The sequence below is a fragment of the Camelus dromedarius genome, chromosome 4 (genome assembly GCF_036321535.1).
Source record: "Camelus dromedarius isolate mCamDro1 chromosome 4, mCamDro1.pat, whole genome shotgun sequence".
Taxonomy (NCBI): domain Eukaryota; kingdom Metazoa; phylum Chordata; class Mammalia; order Artiodactyla; family Camelidae; genus Camelus; species Camelus dromedarius.
In genome coordinates this window covers 96,733,204-96,748,893 of record NC_087439.1, presented here as the reverse complement: position 1 = coordinate 96,748,893, position 15,690 = coordinate 96,733,204, and the positions used below count along the sequence as shown (strand labels likewise).

Here is a 15,690-nt window from a genome sequence, read left to right as displayed (position 1 = left end):
ATTCCCAGGAGAGGGACTGCTGGGTCACATGGTGAGTCTAGTGTTTTGAGGAATCTAAGAGAGGCTCTTTTAATAAGTGCTCAGCGATCAACCTTTGGCGGTTTTGTCGTCGTTTCTGCTCCATTGCCTTTGCATTGTAACTGTATAATCTTAGAGTTCTTATCCTGTTTGTAACATTATGACACCTGTTGGTGAGATGATGACAGCAGAGTCTTGGATGGGTTGCTCTGTCGAGCGCTCTTCCTGGAGGTCACGTTCGCCTTTGGTGGCTGCCTTTCCATGTGAGAACTTAGAGCACGTCTCACTGTTGTTTGCACTGGGCAGGCCTGCTTCTATTTATAGTTTCCCGGAAGCAGATTTGTGCACTTCTTGGAAGCCAAGTTCCCAACTGCCTGCCAGGTTTGTATTTACAGCTCTTGCTCAATTTGAGCTTGCAAATATTTCCAGAAGACAGTTTTTCTTCTTGGGGGATCCCGAGCAAATTAGAAACATTCAAAGGATTTTCTGAAGCGCTTTAAGGAGAGTTCTGAAACAGGGAGCGGGGAAGGGGAGCCAACACTGGCTTCATCGCAAAGTCACAGAGCACAGGAGGGCAGACGGTTTTGCCGCCTGCAGACAGAACCCTGGCCGGGGGGCCAGTGCATAGGGGTTTACGTGCACTGGATTCCACGGCAATAGCATCCCCAGCTTCGGGAAGGCCAGGACAACTGCAGGGAGATGCTGGCTGTGCTTCCGACCCAGAATCCACGTGGCCGGTGGCGTCCTCTGGAACCGCCCGGATCGGAGGGGTTTCGGAGGGCTGCCCCAGTACAGCCACGGTGGCATTTAAGTCATTTTATTTTCGGGAGAGTCGGACTGGGAATGCTTCTGCATTGCTGACACAGGGCATCACTCTGAAGAGAAAGCCCTTGCAGCTGTCCGTTAAGGAAAATTTTGCCTCTTGGAAGTTCGTCCTAAAGCTTCAGTAGTTTCAGTTTGTCCTTTAATAGGATCTTTGGGGAAAACACGTGCACCAGAAGAGAGAACCCAGGTGGGCGGGTGGGGCAGGCAGCCCTCCACCAAGGACGAGTTTGGCTGAAAATGAGATTTGGGGGCAGCCCTTTCAGTGTCAGCCTGCGTGGAAATAGCAGTTCTGAGGCTTCCCTGACCCCGCGCTCCGCACGCGCCGCGGCGCAGCTGGGCGGGGGCCAGGGCGGCGGCGGGGACCGCTCCGGGCTGCCGCGCCGCTTCCCGGAATCGATGCTTAGTTTTTCACTTCATAATGTCACTGAAAAAAACTGCTTTTTTAAAAAATGACTCATTCTTTTCCATCTTTTATCAGTTTAAAGTTGAGACATTTTGTTCTCAAATAAAAAAAAATGGATGTTAAGACGTGAAACTGCGTTGCCAGTCATTCAAGCTGGACCCACGGGTGTCACAAGGCTCCTCGCTGACGTTGTGTGTCTGTGAGGGTTTTTACGATGAAACGGTTGTTTCGGTTTGTTCTTACTGCTGCAGGCTGGTTCCTGAAAGCCGCCTTCAACTGTCACCCCCGCGATTTTGCCCTCCCCCTAACGGGCACAGGCAGGCTCTGTCCACGTTGCGGGTTTTATCAGTCCTACTGATTTTCTATTTCCTGAATCAGTAAGTCCTTCAATTTCTTTCCTCTTTACTATCCTCTTCCTCTTTTCTCTTGAGCAACGTATGATTTAACTTAGGAGTTTTTTTTCTGACTCTTTGAGTCCAATGCTTAATTTCTTTGTTTTGGTTCCTTTTTTTAATTACTTCAGTGCGTAAGACTATGAATTACACTCTGAGCTCAACTTCACCAGTTCCTGAAATTTTCGATATGTGAGGTGTTCCTTATCTTTATAAATTTTCTCCATTTTCATTTTGGATTTGGAGTATTTAAGAGAAGAGTGTTCAGTTTTCCTATGGTTGGATTTTTGCTTTTCTTCTTGTTTTATTAATTTCCAATTCTGTCGCAGGGGTTACGGCCCATGTGTTGTATGTGTGTGTGTGTACCAGGACGTTTTCTGTGTCGATGTGGCATTGATGTTCTGCCACTGTTTGGTGGAGGTTTGAAAAGGAAGGCACCGATTCTTTGGCTGTGCAGCGTTTGCAGCACGGCTCAGCTGAAGTGTCGGTCATATTGTTCACAGCCTGCACAAGTGTGCGTCACAAGCGTGCCACAGCAAGTTCGCACCTCCGCCAGCTCCGCCTCTCTGGTCGGTTCTTCTGCGTTCTCTGTGTTCTGTCTTTTGCCAGAAGGTGCGCATCTCCAGGACACTCTTGTCTTGTGGTAAACTGTGAACCTGACGCACACGTGAAATGGGCCTTATCAGTGTCTGGCATTTGTTTAGGTTTAATCTTTGTGATGCTGATCTTCTGACCTCAGATTTCTTCCAGTTGCTATTAGCCCGTTGTGTCCTGGGCGTTGTCTATGTGGACGACACATTGTTTAGTTTTTTTTTTTTCACCGAATCTGACCATTTTTGTGCGAGTAGATGCCGTTTGCATTCAGCGACACAACGGATCTACTTATTTCTACGCTTTTCATCCAGTTTTCATGTCCTGGTTTCTGTGCTGAAAGCTTCTGGCTTTGCTTCTCATTCGTGGACTTTCTGGCCTTTTCTTTGAGTCCGTGTGAGAAGGTGTGTTGTCCTGGTCACTCGGAAGGCTGTGTCCTCTCTCCAGACCTCATCACGGGACCACTTAAAAGCGCGTGTACTTAGCTAAACGACTGCTTCTTGCTCTGGCAGGTGTAGGCAGCGTTTGTGGACACCCCATGAGAGACTGGATTGCTGTCAGCACGCTGTCATTTCTCCGGCCTCTTTTCTCGTTTTCACTTTCTGATTTTGTCAGTTACAGTGTTGTTTTTAGTTCTGGGGATTCTCTTTATAGCATATAAATCGTATACTTACCATCCTCCATTTACTGACTTATTAACCTTAAAATGCTGCTGGTGTATCACTAGGAAAAGCAAGAAAATGAATACAGTAAGTTTTCCCCCCACATCTTGGTTTGTTCTATTACTTTCCTTTTCAGATGCAAGGAGTTTTAGGTTAACTTGAAGGTGTCTAAAAATAAGGCATAAAGCTCCCATCGGTTTGGTCCTCACTGAAGGGAGTACAGGATCCCTCGCTCTTCCGAATGATGCTGCCGCCTCCTGGAGGCCCTCCACCTGCTGGCGCTGGGCTTGGCTCTGCCACCAGGGCCCCCGCACAGGCACGTTCTGTCCCCTGCTCTGAGGCCGGTGACCTTGGCTGAGGACACACCTGGTCTCTGCTGTGGCCTTGGGGTCGTAGAATGTCTGGTGGTTGCCCCCAAGTCCTCAGGGTGGCCGAGGGGGTTCTGTGTTTACAAGGAGAGGGTTCAGTGAGCCACCCTCGGGGATTAGATGATGGGAGGAGGGAACGTGACATGAAACCAAATCCTTGTTGAAGTACATCTCTTGCTGCTTACTTGTCTTCTGCCAAACCAGGGACTGTGGCGTTTAGAAACTGTTGAAGATCTGGGTGCCCAGTTCCTTCACGTGTGGTTCTGCACCTGCCGAGGGGACGCCGAGCGAGGCAGGTGGAGGGCAGGGTGGCCGCCTTCCTACGGGCGGTGCCGACATCAGGAGATGTCGCTTCTCTCCGGGGCAGTGCTGTCCAAGTGCTGGGCCCCCAGGGGGGGACGGTCACGGCCGGGGCCCTCCAGGCAGCCTCCTCCTGGGGCGGGGGCCACTGTGATGCAGCCCTTTCTCACCTGGGTCCCGGTCGGAGCAGGTCATCCCGAGGGGACTGTGTTTGAGGGCAGGACGAAGACGGTGGCACGCTGGGACACATCACCCCGGAGGGAGACCTGCGGACTCTGTGTCTCCTAAAGGACACTGCGCGCAGAGGGAAGCTGCCACATGCTCACAGCATGAATGTTCAGCCCAGCACAAGATTTAAAAACCAGAGTAGGCAAGCCTGCCCTCCTGGGACGGGCTGACCCCTCGGGGGCTCGGGCACGGCCAGGGTGGCCGTTAGGGCACCGCATCCGGGCGCCCGCGGCAAGCACAGGTGAGTGCCCGGCAGACAAAAGTGTCCTCATGTTCTCAGGGCCATGGGGTTAAAACCCCGTCCTCCAGAGCCCTTGTGTGTGGGAAACTTTCCAACTTTCCTTTTTCTTTCTTCCTCTAGGAAAATAAATGAGAACATTCCATTTTTGTTCTTGAATGGAATTTCCACTATAAATGTTACATATGTATGTATGTGTGTGTGTGTCTCAACATATATGTCTATTTTTGCCTTCAGTGAGATGGAAAATGTTGGCAGGATTGCCAGGGTGATACTGTGCACATTACGGTGCTAACTGAGGTGTGCACACTATACAGAGGGTAAGCATACATTTATGTATGTACTTCAGAGTTTATGTATTTGACCTTTTAAACAGTTAGAGTTGTGTATTTAAAATAAACCAGGTGTGTGATATGGAATTATTATCACTTTTATGAGTGGAGTCAAAGGTACAAATATTTATTGAGGGATTTCCGTGCGTGTCCCCAGACCGCTTCCCAGAGAGGCTGCCCCACTCTTATTTATTCACAGTGACGTCTGATGACCCGAGGGCTGCGGACTCTGACCGCCGGCCGGCCAGCCGGTGCTCCGGCTGCCGGGGGTGGCCGGGCTGGTCTGGGGCTCTTGTTCTCGTTCTGCTGGTTGGTGGGACAGGGGCAAGGAGACCTGGAGAGAGCGCTGGCAGTTGCTGCGGGGGTGCCTCCTGGTGTCCCTGCCCTCAGTGCTGTTTATTTTCATTTTGTTTTGGAGGAAGGTACTTAGGTTTATTCATTTACTTACTTAATGGTGGTGCTGGGGTTGACCCCAGGACCTCGTGCATGCTAAGCACGCGCTCTACCCCTGAGCTACACCCCCACCCCGTTCGGTGTTACTGATGCAGAGACAGAAGAGTGGGTCCAGGTGGCTGGCACTTCCTCTCTCTGCTCCCTGCTCGCCACCCACCTTGAGCCCTCACCCTCTCCAGACTCCATGAGGTTGACGTTGGTGTTCAACACTGTCCACCACTTGTTTCCTGGTGAGATGAGCTGGTGTCCCCCTCCTGGTCGGTCCACAGCATCTTACAGGTAGCCAGCTTTCCCTGGTTACCAGCAGTCTCTATTTTCATGTCACCAGTAAGTCCCCTTATTGCCAAAAGTCCCACTGCCATGTCCCAGTTGTCATCTTGGTGGCTTCTCACCAGCATTGACCCAACAGACCACCCTCTTCTAGAAGCTCCTTGTCCCGAGATCAGACAGTCCCGGTACCTGCCCACTGCCCCAGCCACTTGTCATCAGGCCCCTGGACAGGTTTTCATCTGTCCTGTGTCTCAGTGTTGGGCACACAGGCTCATCGTCTGGTGGCTCCTCATTCTTGTTGATTCGTTGCTCATTCTTGTTGATCCCACTGGTTCCATCCCATCCTAGGTCAGAGGACCATCCTGACGCAGCTGCCATTCAGATGTCCAGCTCCAGCCGATCCCAGGGCCAGCTGTGAGTTCTGGATCCCCACCTGGGTGTTAACAGGCCTCAAGACTGGATGTGTCTGGAACCAGACTCTTCATCTTCCCCCGAAAACCTGCTTCCCCCATGCCTTCGCCTGGACTCAGTGGTTCCTCCATCTTCAGAAGCCCCCATCACCCCGCGTCCTCTTTCTTTTGTGTCCCACATTCAGCCAGGTCTGCAGCACCTCAGCCAAGTGATGGCATCTGTCTGTGCTGCGGTGGCCCCAGCTTTGCAGGCAGTCCTGATGGTTATGGGGCTGGTGAGCGGTGCCAAGCCCTCCCTCGTCCTCGTCCTCGCCCTCCTCCCCTCTCTCCTGCAGCGTCTATATCGGCCCCCTCTTCCCGGTGCTGTTCTGGGTTCCCGGGGGACCATGGAGAGCCACGTAAACACCCTTGCGTTTTTGGGGGTGAGCGAGGGGCAGCAGACAGCAAACAAGTGAAGGCTGTGCTGGCAGCCTCTGTTGTGGTTTGCTGTCCTGTTCTCATGTTAGAGGTTTTCCTAAATGACCAGATCTGAGTGAGTCTCCAACAAGCTGGGCGGGCATATTGACTGATTGTCTCTCTGGCCGGGTGAGGGGCTGGGGCCTGGTCACTTCCTAGTGTCCCACATGCCAGGACCTGTTGTCCTTTCTCTCGGCCAGACGCTTTACTGGGGCACCCTCTCAACTCCTTCCCGGGGACACACCTGTTCCCCACACTGCAGTCCTTGGTGTATCAGCTTCCACTGCCCCTGTTTTGGGCTGGCACCCAGCTCCTGGCCTCAGCGTGGAGCTTCTCTGGGGGGTGGCGAGGGACAGTGCCCCTGCACGTGGGGGTGGACGGGTGTGGTGGTCAGGGACTAAGCAATAGAAAATCCAGAAAGCTGGGAATAATTAAGGAATGCCCTTCAGAGACCGAAGGCACCCCCAGCCTCGGAGGCGCCTGGTCGGCCAGGCCCTTCCCTGCTGCAGGAACTCAGTGGTTGTCATCTTCCTGGTGATGGGGTTTGGGGAGAGCATTCTTTAACTGTTCCCAGCTTTCTGGGTTTTATATTGCTTAGTGATTTTGTACTGCGAGGGCACCAATTCCATGTTTATACCATTAAATAAGATAATCTATTTCCTTGTCAAGAATTGTCATCTAAAATTAATTTTGGATAGGTCAGATTAAAGTGGAATTGAAATGAATTTTTTTGTGGAGTTCAGGCTTTTTGAGCGCAAGCCGCCCGTTCTCCTTGTGCTGGTGCCTTATAGTAAACACTGTGCTTTCCTTCACTGCTGAATAAATAAATAAATAAGGTTTTGTTTTGTTTTGTTTTGTTTTGTTTTGTTTTTGGTGAGCAAGTGGTTTTAGGTGATTAAAGTTAGATGATTTCATCGCACAGTCATGCTTCCAGTTCCCGGCCATGTGGCATTTGGGAATTCTTCATCTTACCGGTCAAGCAACATAAGTAGAACTTAACAGCCAACGCCTTCCCTCTTTTGAGGATATACTTCAGTACAGAAGTGTGTGTGGAGTGTGACTCGGAGGTTCTGTGACGGGGGCAGTGCAACACTCAGGCACTAAAGGAGTGCTGCCTTGTCTGGTGCACCCTTCCCACGTGCCTGGGGTGAGGGTCGGTTTCCACCGGGAGGTTCTAGCCCCCCCACCCCAGCCTCGGTCCAGGTACCGCTCCCGTGCTGACCACTGTGTGAAGGTGCACGTTGGACACACTGTTCCTGAGAAGTCAGGAAGGAAGACTTGTGGGCTGCCCTTCAGTCCTTGATGTCACGTGTGGTGAAAAGTGGGCAGAGATGGTTCCCTGGGCTGATTTCCACCGGGCTCGCCTCCCCCAGGGCGCCCGCCACACCGCTCCCTCACCGCCTAGCAACGGATGCCGGGGTTGCAGCCAGTCACTCACTGTTGACATCAGCCCTTTTCTCAGTTCTGTGTTTGTCATTGACTTGCTTTCTTTTATTTTTTAACTTATTTTGGAATGCAGTTGAGTTTATTTCTTTGGCTTAAGTTCTTTTAAAAACTACTTTTGTCGTATATGTCTGGCTTCTTAAACAGCACCCTGTTTAGTTTTACTTTCTGGAGCTTTTTTGCAGTGGCGTCTTCTGCAGCTTGCCCTTTCTTTTTTTTTTTTTTTTTTTTTTTAACTCAGTGCTGTTTCTCAGACTCATTCACATCATTCTGTATGGCTGGGGTGCCATTCGTTGTCAGTGCTAAATACAGCCACACCCTTCCTGCCCCACGGTGGACCTGCTGGCGGCTGTGGCTGCCGTGATGACAGTTCTTGCACGTACCTCTGTGTGCACAGGTGCAGGGGTTTCTCAAGCATGGGTAGACCTAGGAGTGGAATCGCTGGGTCACAGAGCCAAGGTTCAGCTTTATAAGAGAAAGCGCTGATTTTCTGGAAGGTCCGTCCTCACCCGGAGCCTCTCCAACACCTAGTAACTTGAGAATGGGGTGGATGGAAAGCTGTCATCTCCGGGTGGTCTGATTGCCTTTTCTTGATTACTAATGTGGTCTTGCATTTTAGCCTGTTTTGTTTTTTGTTTGTTTGTTTGTTTTTTCCAACCATTAAGGGTCCTTCTTCTGTGAAAAGCCTATTCATGTGTTTTGCCACTTCCTCTGGTCTTTTTTATGCTGATTTACCGATCCAGCATAGCTCCAAGTCCTTTGTCAAGTGCTTCCTCTTTATGTTCCGTTGACCATCTTCTTCAGAGCTCAGCCTTCCACGGTGCAGTGGTGTCCCAGGGGCAGCAGCTCCTGGTGTCGGTGTAGTCCTGGTGCTGGTGGTCAGCACTTTTTTGCGTCTTGAGTTTTCTTTCCGAGGTCATGAGGATGTTTTCCAAAGTGCCCTCTGAAAGTTTTAAAAATTTGCCTTTCACATTTGAATCTTAATCCACATGGAATTAGTTTTGGTCTACAGAGTGGACAGGGATGAATTCCATCGTCCTTCCATAGACAGAAACGTAGAGTGCTCCGTCTTCTCCAGAGTTACCTGTGGGGGACCCATTACCACCTGTGTCATGGCCCTGACTGCTTTGGGTTTGTTCCTCTGTGTTGTTTGAGAAGCACCTTGTCCAGGTCACGAAGTACTCGGCGTTCATGCCGTAGATCAGTCTGGAGAGAACTGCCGCCTTTATGATGACGGTAAGTCTTCTTGGCCTTGAAGGTCTCTCTCTCCATTTGTTTCAGCCATTTAGAACATCAGCAGTCTTTTCCATTTTCATCCATAAATGTCTCTCCTGTCTTTTATTAGATATAATTCTTAGAACCTTATATTCTTCTAAACGTTAGTTTCTCTACTGGTCGCGTTGTTGTGGAAATGCTGTTTTTTTATGTTGACCTCACCCAGCACCTTGTTAAAGGCCCTCATTAGATCTATTAGCTTCTCTGTAATTCCTTTCTTTTTAGCGGGGAGGAGTTCTATACGGGCAGGCGCAGAGTCTGAGAAGCGTGGTGGCTTTGTTTCTTGCCTTTCTGCTTGTATTGTGACCCCGTCAGCTAGCTCCTCTGGGTGCTGTTGGCTGGAATCTTGTCTTGTTCATGGTTCACCGTTAAAAGCAATGTTTACTGTGGTTTTTTTAATTAGAGACACCACTTTTCAGGTTAAAGAAATTCTCTTTCATTCCTAGTTGGCTCAGAGCTCGCGTGATGACTAGTCACTGGATTTTATAATATGCTTATTTCCGTCATTAGGATGATCGTTATTAACACAGTGAGTTACATTTGTAGCTGTTCTATACAGCCATTGCATTTCTCACTTTAAAATCCCACTTATTTTGGTCTGTTGTCCTTTTTATAGATTACTGGATTAAGCTTGCTAATAATTGATTTGGGAATTTTGTGGCTGTATTTATTTTTCTTTTTTATACTGTCTTTGGCTTTTGTAACAAGGTTTTATACTAGACACCTGTGAAGAGCCAGGAGTGTTCTTTATTTTTCTATTCTCTTTAAAGTTTTGTTCAAAATTGAATGATCAGTTAGTTGAAAGTTTGCTCATACTGTCTCTAATACGCTCTTTGTGGATAAATTTTAAAGCATCGATTCAATTTAGTTTATGGTTATAGGGTTACTCTGTTTTCTATTTTTTCTCAACTTGGGAAAGTTACATTGTTCTACAAATGTATCATTTTACGGAGGTTTTAGAATCGATTGGCCTAAAACTGTTCATTGTATTTTGTTTTATTTTCAGTTTCTGTCACGGCTAAAGTTTTGCAACTTTTCCAGTTCCTAATGTTTTAAGTTTGTGCCTTTCTCTCATTTTCTAAATTATTCTTCTCAGAAATTTGTCCATTGTATTGGTCTTTTCAAAGAACCGATTTCTGACTGCGCTGCTGTGTGTGGCTCATGAGTGCTTCTCGGTGTGTGTGTGTGTGTGTGTGTGTTGTCTCCTTCCATCTGTTCTCCTGGACTTGCTCTAAGGGTGTGCTTTCTAGTTTCGCAGAGATACATCGATCAAGCTTATAAACCTGTAAGCTCATTATTGTCACAAACGATAGTTTAAGGTGATCAGTTTTCTTCTGAGTATAGCACAAGCAGGACCTTTCAAGTTATATTACATCTTCTGTTTTCATCATCTCTCCGTTCTAGCTACTTGTCAATGGCTGGGAGCTCAGCAGCCACGTCTTCTTTTTCTCCTTAAAATTCTTCCTGTTGCTCTCGCCGGCTCCGCCCGCCCGACGCCCCCGCTGTGGACGCCCTGTCTCCCCTCTGTCCCCAGCGGGTGCGGCCCGGGACTGGGTGTGCCGGGGCGTGCGGAGCCCTCGTCCGGCCAACCCCGCTGGCTCCGGCCCAGAGCGCTCACCGCGTCTCGGTTCAGCTCCGCGAGTCAGGTGTCCTGCCTCCTCCCCGCGTGTTGGGCTCACCTTGCCTCCCCGCCTCTCAGGCCTCCCGTGGGCCTCTCCCTTGACTGAAGGCCGGCCGGTGAGCTTCCACGCCGTCTTGGCTCTCAGCGGGCCGCACGGCTGTGCGTGTCCTGCGTTCGCGCCCGAGGGCCAGTCTCCCTACGCACGCGGCCCCAGCTTGACAGGGGCTGTGCATCGCACCCCAGCTGGACGGCTGCTTCCTGGCAGTTTCCACGGGCAGCCTCACCGGTGCGCCGGTGGCTGGACTGTCTGTTGTGTCTGCAGCTCCACTCTGCGGTTGTCCTGATTCGTTGTTGCTGTTGTTTTGTTTCCCCTGCTTGGCTGTGCCTCCGTCTCCCTCCCACCGGCTCTGGAGATGCTCAGCATCTGTCTCCAGGTGAGGCTGCCTCTCTGAGGTCTGACCTGTGACATCCACCGCTGGGAGCACCGACTCCGGAACCCGACAGCAGGGACGGGCATGCAGGCCGTGACCTCCCTGCTGGGCGGAGGGGAGGCTCGGCCGCAGGACTGCCCACCCTGCAGTAAGTGGCCCGGGAGCCAGGCTGGGGCCTGGTGCGGTGATGGGGAAGGACAGGGAGGAGCAGGGCGTCACTGAAACGTGACCAGAGCCTCGATTCTGCTCCGTGGGCCTTATTCTCTTCCCGATGCTCTCCTGTACTACAAAGAGCTCTTTATTTCTTTGACAGAAGGGCGGGGTGGGGCCGGGAGAGGGATCAGGCCTAAACTCCCAAGCAGCTGCTGCAGGATCAGCACGGTCCCTGAGCAGGTGGAGCCAATGTTTGTTTCTCCCTCTGCATTAAGATAAGTGGACTCTCGTTTCCCTGGTGCCTACAAAGCTGGAGCCTTTCCGGGTTATATTCGTATCCCCAGAAGCTGATAGTCCGTTTGGGTCCCTGTCTGCCAGGACACAGGGTCCCTCCCCTGTGCTGCTGTCAGCGCGGCCAGTTTGCGGAGCCTCGTGTGGGGCTGGGGTGCCGCGGGCCGCGTGGCCTTGGCCGGAGGCGACTTTGCGCCCCGGGACTTGGAGGGATGCAGGGACCGGGCGACGCTGCTCCCCGAGGTCCTCGCGGTGAAGCTGGAGGGCATCACCGCCTTTCCTTTTCCTCCCGATGTTCGTGCCTCTCTCCTGCACGCAGGGCCCAGGCGGTCCCGGGACTGTCTGCCCAGTTTGCTTCTTCCAGGACCCCACATCTGTTTCAGTTGAGGGGGTTTTGAGCCTGAGAACAGAAGGAGCCGTGTGGGTTTGTGTTTCTGGGAGCCCTGCCCCTGGGACCCTCACCCTGTGTGTTCCAACCAGACACTGCACTTCTGCTTAAAGCGCAAGACAGAATTTTCCAGACCTGAAAACACGGTCAACCCTGTTTTTATCCTTTACTGCTGTGTGAGTCTACAGTTGATTTTGCTAAAAATAGCTGATTATTACACAGCGAAGTGCCTGTTCACATGAAGAGGAGAGTTTTCATCTAGGGCACCGGGAACCACTGCCATCCCCACACCTGCAGGTGAAGCATGCGCCCTTCAGGTAGTGACGTCGTGGTCTCTCCGTGTCCCCTGGGCCCTGCGGCCTGCGAGGAAAGGGCTCATCGCTCTGTGCTGGCTGGCCCAACCTGCCGCCAGGCCGGGGGCCCCTCCCCTCCTCCCTTCTCGCCCTGTCATGGGGAGCTCGGGGACACCTGTACTCCCAGAAGCTGCGCTTGCCCAGGGGCTGGGTGCTGCAGGGCAGTGCTTGCTGTCCTGAGGTCTGCGGAGCGGCCGGAGCTGCTGGTGGGTAGGAAGGGGCCTGCTTTCTGGGTACCTATGTCTGGGCGCTGTGGGCACCTGCCCTCACACGGGGCCGTGACCTCGGCCGTCGGGGCTTACAGGTGCGGATGCTGAGGGGGGAGCTACGCCCTTCTGCGAGTCTCTCCCGCACCCTGACCACCAAGCGTCACCTGGGGTGTTTGTCACTCTTAGTGTGAAAAGTGCTTTATGGGCCCACTTTTTGGGGAGTGGGATCAGGAACATGGGAGGTGAGGTGGGCTCAGCTCTGCCCACCTCGCCTGGATGCCAGTCCCCGGGGTCAGATGCCCTGAGCTCTTCTCTCTGCATTTGCTCGGCCCCTGTTACAGGTGGCTCCGGGCCCCAGGCTGCGTCCCGGCCCCGAGGTGGACACCAGATCACACGCCAGCATCAGTCCTGTTCCAGCACTTTGCACACTAGCCCGCTGGTCACCCACTGGACTGGAACTCCCACTGGCCCCAGAGCCCACGCTCTTCCCTCCGCCCCCTCTGCACGTGAGAACCGTGCCCCCCACGCCCACCCCGCTGGGTGTTCGAGGGACCAGGTCTGCCCACTGGGGCCCTGTGAGCTGACAGCACAGCGGGCCCCGCCTGAATTGCTCTCCTGAGCTTTACTCGGAAACACCGCCTTGCCGTGAGGTGGAGGCCGCAGAGCGGGTTTCCCCAAGTAGCCCCACCTCGCGCCCTGCTGTCCCCCACGGTGGCTTGCCGGGGTGGGGGTGGGGAGAGGGCGTTTGAGGGCAGACCCTTCCGGCAACCACCCCCACCCCCACCCATCACCGCCAGGGTTCTCTCTGGTACCTGCAGAGACAGCTCGGAGGAGCTTGGGGGGCACCTTGCAGGGGAGGATCCGAGCAGCTGCGGGAAATGCCCCCTCGGGCAGGACGCTGGCTGGGAGGCCACGCCCTCGTGTGTGGCCGGACCCTAGACTTTGCTCCAGAGAGCGATTCTTTGAAAACGTGTAGCCTGGGGAGGCGGTGTGTGCTGGGTGGAGGTGAAGTCTGACTGAGGTGAAGAGACAGTGGAGAAGAACACACACCAGTTGTTAATGACGGCTTTCTATTTTTAGCCTGCAGAGGACTATTTCGGGGATTTTGTGTGTTCACCTCTGCTCAGCAGGCCGGGTCTGGCCGGAGTGCGCGCTCTGGCCTGTTCTGGTGCGGGGCGGGCGCTGCCCCGGCGTGGTCTCCGCCTCGCGCCAAAGCCTCGCGGAGCTGATGCCTGTGGCTGCCCGGCCCCAGGAGCTCTTGGGGAAAAATAGAGTTGGTTTTTATTTTTCCATGGGGAGCACTGAACTGCAGGGTGCTGGTGCAAGCTGGCGGTTATAGGGGAGGCCCGGCCGTTGGTCGTGACGGATCTAGAGCTGGAGCAGGGACCAGGGAGGCCCGGGTCGGCAGGCCTCCTGTGGGGGGAGCGCCCTCAGAACGCCAGAGCTGGGGTTCCTGGCCTCAGAGGGGACTGACCACCCGAGCCCCCAACCAGTGGGGGCTGACTGGAGCGTTCTTCTCTGGAGAACATAATCCAGAGGCCCAGGCAGGGGACCGCGGCCAGTGGAGGACACGGGGAGTTTAACAGGACTGGGGCATCGGTGAGCACGTTCACGATGAGCGCTGAGCACAGAGACCCCCGCTGGCACCCGGAGCTCCGCCTCTTCCTTGCAGGCCCTGGGTGGAAAGGTGCCTCACTGGGGATGAGAGGCTGGCGAGGCGGGGGACCTGCAGTGCCAAGCCTCGAGTCCCGACGGGCGCCGCTCCGCGCACCGTCCGGAAGCCCAGTGCTGAGACTCCCTCTCTGCTCCCAGCTTCCAGCTAGGTTCACCCTCTCACTCCGGGGTACGTTTCCAGAAATGATGCAAAACCCGGTGGAAAGGTTAGAGCACACGTTGAAGGCAGTCTCACGTGAAGTTGAGCAGAAGACAAAGAAAAGGAAAATAGGGAATGGAAAAGAAAATCAGGGGATTGTTCCAGGAGCCTTACCACCCAACTAACTACTCGAGGTTCCGGAAGGGGAAAGAGAAAAAAGGAATGCATCCTCGAGAGAATTCAGGGGCCTCCCCGCAGCTGCAGGGCCTGAGCTGCCACACTGACCGGGTGGCCGGGCGGCCGGGCGGCCCGCCGCGGAGAAGAAAGGTCCGCCCCTAGCCCTCTGCCTCTGATCTCAGGGCATTGGGACGGAGGGAAAGGCCGGGCTCCGGCAAGGGACGCGGAGTCAGAGGGACTTCGGCTTCTTTAAGGGCAGCATTGGGCACGAGGGGGCAGCGGGCCAGAGCCGCTGCGCTCGGGGATTCTGTACGCAGCCAGAGTAACGACACGGTGAGAGGGAGATAAAGACATCTTTACTCACAAAACCGACCTCTCACGGCTCCTTGTTCAAGACACACTTGGAGCCCGAGTTCCTGCAGAAAGAGTGGGACAGAGGAACGGCACCTGCTCTAGGACAGAGGCGCATGGGGCTCCCAGGAAGGGGGGAGGCGGCAGGGACGGCGGCTGAGCGGGAGGTGCCGGGCCGCCTCACTCTGCAGCTTCCGGGGCAGGTGTGCGAGGCGAGGGCGGGCCTGCCCGGACTCTCCCGCCCTCCGGCCTCACTCACCTGGGGATGCGGGCCCCCCCCCCCCCCCCGCCGTGGGGCTCACACCTGGAGGTGGAGCAGACGCAGAAGGCAGGGCGGCTCTGGTCCACGTGACGCCTACCAGATGCTGTGGAGGGGTGGCCCTTGGGTCCCCTGGGTCACTCTTGACCTCACCCAGGGAGAAGCTGTCTTTGTCAATTGTCCCGGAAGCTGAAGGCAGCCTGGACTTGAGACTGTCTTTTCCTGGGAACCTTTGTCACCCTCTGGTTGCACTGCTCTGTCCTCACTGCTGTCACTTACAGAACACAGGCTGAGGGCCTCACTCGTGGACACTGTAACCGTAAGGAAAGCAGGGTGCCTAACAGATCAGACGTTGGGGGCGCGGGCACGTGATAGGGGCTCGGAGCACGATGCTCTGTTTGGCAAGGGGGGCTGGGCATGCAGGTGGTCGCTCCTCACTCTTCACCTCAGTGTGTGTGTGTGTGTGTGTCCAGGGGTGCAGCACCTCACCATCGAGATGGCCGTGTTTTGAGGGGTTTCTCACCCCCCCGCCCCTCCCCTCCCCCCCCAGTCTCCCTCCCTCCGCCCTCGCACACAGGCAAACGTCAGTGTGAGAGGAAACCGTGGTTACATAGCTGAAATGTCTATTATTTTTCCCTTGGATTTGAATGAGCCCTTCTTTACTCGAACAGACCCCAAACTTTGGCCACATTTTCTAAAGAATAGCCCTTCTCTTTACTTCACGTCTATATGATGACATGAAATGGTGTTATAAAGAGGACCTAACCCATGTCATGGAAAACTACAGTGTCCTTTTCTCTGATCATTCGTTTAAAAAAAAAATAGACTGGCAGATTTCTTTCTATTTCTGATTGAGAACTCGAAGTCACAACCCAAGCTCGCCATTTCTTACTGAAATTCTGAATACAGTCTTTGTGCTTTTACTGACGTCATGAGTCTGATTGTACTAATATGCTTCTCGGGGCACAGCCTATAGAGCC

General features: G+C 53.6%; 1 protein-coding gene across 10 annotated transcripts in view; it reads left to right on the top strand.

Moving 5' to 3' along the window:
* HDAC4 (histone deacetylase 4) overlaps nt 1-15,690 on the top strand; it is a 266,392-nt gene that overhangs the window by 146,221 nt on the left and 104,481 nt on the right. Inside the window, exon 1 of one of the 10 annotated variants that reach the window (XM_064485334.1) lies at nt 1,413-1,623. The exons of the other annotated variants lie outside the window; for them this stretch is intronic. Coding sequence (XP_064341404.1) covers nt 1,623 — 1 coding nt within the window. The 5' untranslated portion in view covers nt 1,413-1,622. Of the gene's footprint in view, nt 1-1,412; nt 1,624-15,690 lie in introns of those variants that run through there. 10 annotated transcript variants of the gene reach the window in all.